General features: G+C 42.2%; 1 protein-coding gene across 1 annotated transcript; it reads right to left on the minus strand.

Moving 5' to 3' along the window:
• Positions 1 to 10,358, minus strand: FAM89A (family with sequence similarity 89 member A). The gene is made up of 2 exons (XM_060753790.2): positions 9,948 to 10,358; positions 1 to 1,382 (listed from the first exon to the last, which is right to left on the minus strand). The coding sequence occupies exons 1-2, from the start codon at positions 10,230 to 10,232 to the stop codon at positions 1,224 to 1,226; spliced, it is 444 nt and encodes a 147-aa protein (XP_060609773.2). The 5' UTR covers positions 10,233 to 10,358; the 3' UTR covers positions 1 to 1,223.
• Between the last annotated feature and the right edge of the window lie 449 nt (positions 10,359 to 10,807).

Below are 10,807 nucleotides of genomic sequence, written 5' to 3' on the forward strand. Positions count from 1 at the left end.
TACGTATGCATTATATTTATTTAAAAGTTTAATAAATTACAGTTCAAGGTTGACCTTTCAATTATAGTATAAAAACTAAGTTGTATATAATACCAAAGGAATCATTTGTGTACATGCGTCTGATTTGTACAAAACAAACTCACAGCTTACTTTCCAAACATTTTAAAGAGTATCAAAAATTCTCAGTTTATATGAAAATTCCTCGTGTTTTTATCTACTGAACAATCAGCAAAAAAAAAAAAACAACTTGTGTAAGCTTGTAATACTGCAAGCCACACAGTGAGGCAGGCTGATTTGCTTTTTCTGCATTTGAATACAGTGGGGCCTCCAGATACTCAGGGTCACTGTTCCGGGATGCCCCCCCCCTCCATGGCTGCCAGAAAAAGCAAATGATTGCATCTCATATTATTAAATGGCAACAACAAGTGCACCAATGCTTCAGTGCATCCATATTCACATCACTAGCATTTTAATTATAAGATATGATGATCCATGTATTGGTGGAAATTGTAGACTCAGAGCCCACAGATCCAAAGGGTCCACTGTAAAAATATAAATGTTTCAAAACACTTTTATTACATTGGTTTAAATAGTTAAAATTCTTACTAAACATGTAATAAAAAGGAAGGTGAGTTGGATCATTGTGGGAAAGGCTAAACTCACAAGTGTCAATTTGGGGCCAGAAAAAGGTGATAAAAGATGCTTTTAAGGTGATGTCTATTCAAAACAGTATTGGAGTAGATACAGACCAGTTCAACTGATCTGGGTTTTAAACGTATCTTTTTTTAAAAAAGCCGGCACACTTGTTCAAAAGATCCACAGTGTTTACAACTACATGGCCTCTAATTATAGCTACTGGTGTATGTATTATTACACTCCGGGGGTGGCATTGTTTTCTTGTAAGATCCCAAGTTACAGCTTTCGGAAAGTTATTTGCCAACATGTGCAGGCCCAGAAACACCCAGTGCACAAATTATACTGACACGGCCTGTTGAACAAGCTTGAGAGTGCTCCAGAAAGTTGTCGCATGTTGCTTTCCTAAAGCAGGATTCACAGAGTGTGTAACTTGATTTGACAGCATGCCTGAAATAAATGGGTTGCAAAGGAGCAGAGCGTCTTTTCTTAAGCACAAGACAGGACTGCGCTCAGAGCTCCGATTAAGTGCGGATGTTCTCACAATTGCAAGTCCCTTCCACATGCTGCTCTTGGGACTGGCTCTCTTCCTAGAAGTACTCCTCCTCTTCATCAAAAAAGCCATTTTCCAGGGCATATGCACAGTCTGCACTTGATACAGCTTGGCAGGCACCTTTATATTCTTGAATTGACTCATAAAGGGAGTATAGTTGACAAAGTAATGACATATCTAGTTGCCGAAGGCCAACCTTGGAGAAGAGAGAAAACACACATGTTAGTATATATGTTTTAATTTTACTCCTAAAATGTTTGTCCTTGCACATTTTTTCTCCCTGTGGTGACTTAATGTAAAAGATTAGAGTTGTACCTGTCAATTACTCAATGTAGCAAGAAGATTAAATTACTTGGGAGTTTCCATCCTGCTGAATTAGACAACTGTAGGAGTGTGCTGCTCTGTGAAGGATGTAAGGTGGCAAAGCATTCCTGATGCCCCAGTCATGGCACATGTCCCTTTTAATAGCAAAGGTTTCATATAATCTCAGGCTAATAAACTGAACCCCATAGAAACAAAGCTTCCTTACACAGAACTGTGTCAGAACTGGGTCATTGTTGAGATTCTATAAATATTCTTTAAAGGGAACATCAGCCAAGAGAAAAGGTGTGTGGAATCTCTCTCCTCCATTCCTTGCTGGTGGGAAAGTTGATCAAAGAGTACCCCAGGAGAGAAGTAGATAATGAGAGGGAACACATAAGCAAGGGGGAAAAAATTCCACATTCCCGCTCCATCCTTACTTCAATTCAATTTCCCTGTGGAATCCAAGTTGAAGAGGCCACAAGGGCCATCCAATCCAATCCCTGTTATGGATAAATATACATTTGTTATGCAACCTTTTTTTAAAGGTCGCCCACCACAGCCCAAGAACCTCATCGCACAAAGGCAGGGAGGTGAAAAAATCTTAGTGTGGCGTTTGGTGGCATTCTGTTTTCAAGGAAACAGAGAATTACATAACAGTTCCCATACCATCCTAAAATACTTGGTTTTAGCCGCTTCTATGCACAGGGAAAGCAGTGGAGCCGATTCCTCCCTGACTTCACAATCCTCTTGTTCCTATATATTTTAAGGATGGAGCACCACGGCCAACCCATGGAATGGCTCTTGTGTCGTTTGATGGACTCCATGGTACTCTATCTTTGAAGTGTATAGAAACATAACGGGACCCTGCATCTGTTGAGGTCCCAAGTCAGCATTTTCCACTATTCAACAGCTCAGATAATCAGGAAGTTCTTTCTATTATTAAAGTGGAATCCCCTTTCTTATAGTTTGAACCACTGCTCCATGTCCTAATCCCTGGTCCCATCTTAATATATCATCCTATCAAATACTTGAACGTGACTACCATGTCACCTCTCAACCTGCTCTTCTCCAAGCTAGACTCCAAAATTTCCCTTTGTAGGTAACTGTTTTCAGCCCTGTTACCACTTCCATTGCCCTTCTCTGAACATCGGTAATCATGATATGGAATATCAGCACATTCTATTCATCGTGTTTTGCTGTCCTTTTGGAAAGCATTCTGAGAGTCAAGCATTTGCTGAAATGGCTGTGGAAACGGCCACAACAGTTTTGTTCCTTTCACACCATTCCTTTTTCATAGTGTTTTACCATGTTGAGCTATGACAGTGTCCTGAACACTTGTTCTTGAACGGAACTAAAACCGAACTGAACTAAAACCAAACTGTCTGATGCATGTGCAAAGGCTATTAGCCTGTTACAGCTTTAAAAGCTGCTTCATATATTAACACAGTCCCTTCCTTCCCATGCAGGGAAGGTACATACATAAAGCAATGTGAGGATAGAACTGGAATGAATTAAAAGATGGTCAAAAACACCACACCAACTTCTGCATAACTCTTTCCAAAGCCAGGCTTTTCTTGCTCGCTTTTTTCAACTACTAGAAGCAAAAAAGAAAGGGGGGGGGGGAGCTGGGCAAGTCTCCTCTCTTGAAATGTAAACCTTTACTTCCGGCACTCAAGGTCACAGCACGTTATTTGATTTCACCTTGCAAAATATGAGACATTTCTACCAGACATTAAGTCTGCTTTTCCCACCTTCAGGTGGTTCTAGTGATGATTTTATTTGCCCATCAAAACAAATTGCTTCCTTCCTGCTCATGGGCAAAATTAATGTTTGGGTTGGTCCTATTATAGAATTACATTAAGAATGGAAATGGAAATTACTGAATCAGAGGTGAACAATTAGTATAGCTTTTATATGTAGGGTAGTGGCTTAATTGGAAAAGAGGTGGATGTGGGGTAAGAGACAACCTACATAGGAAGGGATGCTGAACAAACTCTGTGTCTAAAACATAACACTTCTGTAAACAACCAAATAATTAAAATATGAAATGTTTAAAATGTTTTCTTTTACTCTTTTTTCTTTTTGAGGGACTATACCTATGGGATCAATACTTACAGTTTTACTTACCCACATCCAACAAAATGTTTTTTCTATGAATTTTCTAGTAAGACACATCTTAAACCAAGAACCCCCCCCCCCCCCACATCTTTGTCTACCACATTGGAGTCTAAATTGAAGACTTTCCTATACTCTGAAATTGTTGCTTGTTCTAGAAGACGTTTTCCTCCAAGATGAATAATCTTGTCAATCTTACGTGTGCCCTGAAGACATGCTCATGCACACATTGAACCTGCTGTGATTATAGCTTGGAGTCACTCAAGACAAACCCCACCAGCAGTACAGAAACATATTGTAGGTAAGGGCTGCACTGACTACAAGCCTATGCCTTGTGTTATTTTTAATTCATTTCTCTGAATGTAACACTTTTAATCAAGATTTTGATTGAACAAGATCCAGTCTTGTGAGCCTACTTGTGAGTAGCTTTTATTAATAAAGGTGTATCATAAATTAAAGAAAGGAATAACAGACTGTATGGCACCAGGCTTTGTACTTTCAGCCTCTTGTCTGGGGAATTCAGAGTAGTGCTATTCAAATTAATGGTCTCAGAAATGGAGCCAGGGCCCTGGTCCCTATTGAGTTTCCAGGAAAAATCAGAAACCCTACAGATAAATTGAGATTTCAAGGGGGAAAAAACATTTAAGAGAGTATCAACTCCACACATCTCACAGAAGCAAAAGGGTTTTTTTTGGGGGGGGGGGGGGGGTCAAATTGTATTGGAATGCTTTTAATATAAGCTGCTTTGAGTCTCCTTTGTAGAAGGAAAAAACAGGATATAAACAAACAAACATAATAAACAATAATAATATACAGAAGTAAACATGGCGGGGGTGATTTTGTACCTCTCCACTATGAGCGTTGTGTGTCTGTCCTATTTTCTCTCTTGCACTGTATCTGAATACCCCTTCCTTTTGCAACAACTGTTAGATCAGGAAAAGACAACTGTGGCCCTCTAGAGAAGTGGTTCTCAGCCTGTGGGTCCCCAGATGTTTTGGCCTTCAACTCCCAGAAATCCTAATAGCTGGTAAACTGGCTGGGATTCCTGGGAGTTGTAGACCAAAACTCCTGGGGACCCACAGATTAAGAACCACTGCTCTAGATGGCGAACTGCTGCTCCCAGCATTCCTCACCACCAGCTTTGCTAGCAATGCCAGGTAGGACAACTGGGAGTTGCTGGCCAACATTATTTTTATTTATTAGTTTAATACGCTGCCTTTCTCCCAAAGTGGAACCCAAGGTGGCTCATAGATAACACCTAATGGACCACATAATTCCCACTCCTGTAATTAGATATATATCCTAGAGGAGATATACTGCTGCTAGTATGATAGGACTCACTACTGAACCACAGGAAGTGCTGCATGTGAGATGGAATGGGAGGAAAGCATGTAACAAGAGCCACTGGAACAATAAGCAAACAGTTCCAGAAAATCAAATGAGTGTGGAATATGACTGGGCAGTAGCAAGAAGGCTAGACAAATCATCATGGAAACGTCAGACAAAATTGTATATTTGATCCCTCTACCATCCATTTTAGAGTTGCTTTACCTCCCACTAACCTTTCTTGCTGGTGACTAAAGCAGTGATGTTATATCTATCACTGCTCCCGTTTACTTAACCTATAGAATTCACCAGACTACATCACCTCCTTCAGCCCCTCCAGGCTTCTAGAAATGGTTGGCTCTGCAACTTGGGTCTCTGGTGCATTAGAGATGTCCCATTACGCACCCTTCTTAGTCTGTGTCTTTGTGGTTGTGAGCTGGATAATGTAGGATAAGTGATTCCCAGTCGTTGCTCTTCCAGATGTTTTGGGACTTCAGCTCCCAGAGCTCTTGATAGTTGGCCAAAGTAGTTGGAGTTTCTGGGAGTAGAAGTCCCAAACATATGTAGGACCACTTCCTTGGCTTTTCACTGATCCCACCACCCATCCCAAAGATGAGTCTTGACATTAATTTCCCCATGATGGGATGCAGATGTCCTGTTTTATTTTTCCCCAGCTGAACTACTGAAGTGCTCAGAGAGGTATTTCTTGCACTTCCATTGCTGTAGTCCCACCCAGCATCTTCTCATGTCCATGATTTGTTTCCTCTAAAATGTACTTCTTGTTCAAATGACTTCATGGGGTCATCATCCACACTGTCTCCCAAGTAAGGCTGTATTGTAGCCACGAATGCCCCTCCTCCCTGACCTGTCAAAAGGTTGTTTGTGAGAGATGCCCCATGATGCACCCTAATTCTGGCCCAGTTTACCTGTCCGAACATATCTCCCTCTATCAACCACCAAGGACATTAAGATCATCCGGGGAGGCCCTGCTCTCGGTCCCATCTCTTTCGCAGTCGCGACTGGTGGGGATGAGAGACAGGGCCTTCCCTGTGGTGGCTCCTCGGCTGTGGAACTCCCTCTCCAATGAGATTAAATCTGCCATCTCCCTCCTGACCTTTCATAAAAAACTCAAAACCTGGCTGTGGAGTCAAGCATTTGAACAATAGATGAATCAACTGGAAAGAGAATATTTTTAGTGACTGCAATGAATTGATCTGGACTATGATTTTGAACCAGCAAACTGTTTTTAAATTGAATGTTTATAATCTGTTTTAACTGTGTTAATTGTAACTAAGATTTTTAATTGTGTTGGCATCTAATGGCTGCCGGTTATACGCCGCCCTGAGTCCGTCTTCAGAGGTGAGAAGGACGGGATATAAATGCTCAAAATAAATAAATAAACAATGTTGTTTGAAGGCTATATGCAACATTTGAAGACTTTGAAGGCCCACTATATTGGGATCCTCTAAGCCAGTAGTTCCCAAGCTGTGGGTCCCCAGGTGTTTTGGCCGACAGCTTCCAGAAATCCCAGCCAATTTATCAATTGTTAGGATTTCTGGGAATTGAAATCTAAAACATCAGGGGACCAATAGGTTGAGAACTACTGCTTTAAGCACATGTACCAGGTTGCCTTGTATCTGTGTAGTAACGCAGAGTGATCTCAGAGCTACTTTTCACCACAATAGACAGAACAGTTTCTTCTGGGTATGACTAATCTGAAGGCATCAACAGCATGCTGTAATGTGGGTACTTTGTATTAGTAATCATTTCACGAACATTTGTGTTCGGAGAGAGAAAAATGTTACAGTTTTCCCTGTATTTCGAAGTCACATCATGTTCTGTCTGTTTAGATTCTGGGAGCACATTGGACCTATTTACACCTACAACCCTCACATAAGGCTATGATGCTTTCCTATTCTCTAAGGTTCATGTTTGACAGTAATAGGAGAAACACAACTCTTCAGATGATGTTCAACTGCATCTCCCATAATTCCACATCACTGGCAATACTAACTAAAGCTGGTGGGATAATACACCGATGTATTTCATCTGCAAGGCCCCACATTCTCCACTCCTGTTGCATAAACCAGCAGCACCATTCCACAAACACTAGATAAAGATCAAGCACTTTTTAATCACATCCTGAAATAGCCAGATTGAGTGTGATCCCATGCTGCTCACATTCGGGAACAGACACTGATTGGAAGGAAACTTATTAGTCACTACTACTTCCTTTAACGAAAAGAATAAGGGGAAAACGACTATGCAGAGCGCTTAATCTGGGACGAGGCCAAACAGATTTAATTCATTGTTCCGCCTTAAATTTCATATGACAGAAGAAATGTCATCAGTGCTTGCATACCTAATGAAGTCATATTTCCTCACGGGCAAAATAGCTTGTTTACCTTGAGGAGTCTCTCATTTAAAAACACATGTGCCACTTCAAAACAGGAAAGCCTTTTGGATGATGGGATATTCAAAAGCTTTTGAGGGACATTGGAGGTTGTTTAAGATGAATTAAAGCCATGCTTGATATTCAAAATGGGTTTAGATCAGGCATGGGCAAACTTCGGCCCTCCGGGTGTTTTGGACTTCAACTCCCATCATTCCTTACATTCCTAAGCCCTTTCCTTGTCCCCCTCAGCCACTTAAACAATGCAAATACATTAAGGTACTAATAATATAAAATTCAACAAGCAATTCAACTATTCATTATATCAAAACCATTATACATTAAAATATTATAATATATTAAAGCTTTATTCCCACCTTTAAATGCCAATCGCATCAACTTTAAAAGCCCTGCCCTTGTTCTGGTTTAGAGAAGGGAATGTGACTTGTGGCAGGCAGGCTGTTTCCCACATGTGATTTCTCTGAAAAGTAGGTTAATTGGCTTAATCGGCATTTGCATTGCATAGGAGTCTTTCATGGGCTCTACACTGGACAGCTTAGAGCAGTGGATTTACATTGGTTTTTTGGGTTTTTTTTTTTAGAAATTTGACTGAAAATTGAGCTGCTAAGAATCCAGCAATATAAGCAATAGGTAAAGGTTTTCCCCTGATATTAAGTCCAGTCGTGTCCAACTCTGGAGGTTGGTGCTCATCTCCATTTCTAAGCCGAAGAGCTGGCATTGTCCATAGACACCTCCAAGGTCATTATTTATTTTGGACATATATATCCCATCCTATCTTGACCTCCCCACAGGGACTCAGGGTAGCTGACAACAAAAGCATAAATATACATCTTAGGTAAAAGCAGTAAAAATTTTTTTATAAAAACATCATAAAAACAGTAAAAGAAATACAACACAATACAATACTACTAATAATTATATATAATATAATAATACTAACAGTAAAACAATATACCGTAATACAATATAATACTAGTTTGTTGTTCATTCGTTCAGTCGTCTCCGACTCTTCGTGACCTCATGGACCAGCCAACGCCAGAGCTCCCTGTCAGCCGTCACCACCCCCAGCTCCTTCAAGCTCAGTCCATTCACTTCAAGGATGCCATCCATCCATCTTGCCCTTGGTCTGCCCCTCTTCCTTTTACCTTCCACTTTCCCCAGCATAATTGTCTTCTCTAGGCTTTGCTGTCTCCTCATAATACTAGTAATATATTATAATTATATATTTTTATATTACATGTAATATTACTAATAGTATTACAATATAATGGTATAGTAGGAATATATAATACTGATATTATACTATGCTAATAATATAATATATTATGTATATATATCTTGTAATCCCCTCTGAGCCCCCTTCGGAGTGAGAAGGGCGGCATATAAATGTTGTAAATAAATAAATAAAAACATTAGAACAATTGCCAGAATTAAATCATCATTCTACACACAGTCCATTTGAGTCCATCAGAGTCCATAGCTCTGTTATCACATCGGTCTAGTCTGTCATGTGGCCATGAGCGGTACCTATTGATCTACTCACATTTGCATGTTTTTGAACTGCTAGCTTGGCAGAAGCTGGGGCTAACAGTGGGAGCTCATGCCGCTCACCAGATTCGAATCTGTGACCTTTCGGTCAGCAAGTTCAACAGCTGAGTGCTTAGAGAAAAAACTGAAAACTTGGCTCTTCCGATGTGCCTTCGGAGAGTGACCATTTGTCCCAGTTCTGTTTGTTCCATCTACAGTGTTGCATTTTCTCCCGTCCAAAACTGAAAGTCCAACCCCACTGTTCATCCTTTTTGGGCTCCTCTCAATTACACTTTTTCTATTCCTACCTCAACCTGGGTTTTATCATTTAATCATCCATTTGGCCTGGTCATTGTGTTTGATTTTATATATGTCGATCTCCTTTGTGTATTTTATTTTGCTTCTTTATATATTTTATTCTGATGAAATTTTGTTGCCTGCCTTTTGTATTTTATTTTGCTATACTGTATCTTTGGCCTTGGCCTCATGTTAGCCTTTGGGGAGATGGTGGCAGGGTACAAATAAATTTGTTTATTATTATTATTATTAACCCACTGCGCCACCATATCCAGAAAACTTTGCCTAAAAACTTCTCAAGTGGTTTTCGCAACACCTCTTGTAAAAGGAAGAGCAATACAAAGGCTCCATTAGTGCAAATGGAAGCTTGATGCTTACAGATTGGAAGCAGTTTGCCTATAGATAGGTGCCTGTTCATTCATAATAGACTTGGGTGCATCTACTCCTGAATAAATTCAGTCTGGCACCACTTATGCATGATGTGGAACCACAGGAATTGTAGTTTGGTGAGACACAAGCACTCTTTGCAGAAAAAGCAACAAAATAGGGCATTCATTTTAGAGTGTAGATAAGCCTGGGCAAACTTGGTCCCTCCAGGGGTTTTGGACTCCAACTCCCACCATTCCTCACAGCCTCAGGCCCCTTCCTTTTCGCTTAAGCGGCTGAGGGGGGAAAGGAAAGGGCCCGAGGCTGTGAGGAATGGTGGGAGTTGGAGTCCAAAACCCCTGGAGGGACCAAGTTTGCCCAGGCCTGTATTAACCAGTGTTGTGATCCGCTCACCATCTCTTTCCGGAGCAGGGCCAAAGCGGCGTCCAGGTTGGGGGGCTTGGGCGGCCTTGGCGAGCCCCGCCCGCCCCCTCCGCTGCGGCTCAGCTCGTCCTGGATGCGGGACTTCTGGGCGTAGAGCCGCTCCAAGTCCCGCCAACGGCCCCCGCCTCCGCTGGACGAGGAGTTGAGCAGCCCGCTCAGGCTCTTGGGCAGCGGCGGCAAGCCGGACCCCGCTCCGCCCCCTCCTCCTCCAACGCCGCCGCCTCCTCCCCCGGGAAGCCCCGGCGCCGCGCTCATCCCGCCTCCGCCCAGCCAGCCGCGCCGACGCGGAGCAACACCGCAAACAACCCGCCCTGCCCGCCTTCCTCCGCCTTCTGCCCAAAGAAAGGCTCTTTCTCTTCGGATAGGCTGTGGCTCCGCCCCCTCGGATAACCACGCCCTCTTCTATTCGCCACGCCCTCCTCCAACCCTCTCGAAAGAACACAGAAGAGGCGGGGCGAGGAAAGATTGACAGGAGAAAAGGCTCTTTCTGTCACCGCCCCCTCGGATAACCACGCCCTCTTCTATTCGCCACGCCCTCCTCCAACCCTCTCGCAAGAACACAGAAGAGGCGGGGCGAGGAAAGATTGAAAGGAGAAAAGGCTCATTCTGGGTTGTTGTAGGTTTTTTCGGGCTATATGGCCATGTTCTAGAGGCATTTTCTCCTGACGTTTCGCCTGCATCTATGGCAAGCATCCTCAGATGTTGTGAGGTCTGTTGGAAGTAGGAAAAAAGGGGTTTATATATCTGTGGAATGACCAGGGTGGGACAAAGGACTCTTGTCTGTTGGAGCTAGGTGTGAATGTTTCAACTGACCACCTTGATTAGCATTT

The sequence above is a fragment of the Anolis sagrei genome, chromosome 1 (assembly GCF_037176765.1).
Source record: "Anolis sagrei isolate rAnoSag1 chromosome 1, rAnoSag1.mat, whole genome shotgun sequence".
Classification (NCBI taxonomy): Eukaryota; Metazoa; Chordata; class Lepidosauria; order Squamata; family Dactyloidae; genus Anolis; species Anolis sagrei.

What these genes read in the sequence shown, in the direction of transcription:
- FAM89A (XM_060753790.2), bottom strand. Translation starts at nt 10,232, where the DNA reads ATGAGCGCGGCGCCGGGGCTTCCCGGGGGAGGAGGCGGCGGCGTTGGA. An exon ending in CCCTGCTCCGGAAAGAGATG is followed by an intron (nt 1,383 to 9,947) that starts GTGAGCGGATCA and finishes CTCTTCTCCAAG; the next exon opens with GTTGGCCTTCGGCAACTAGA.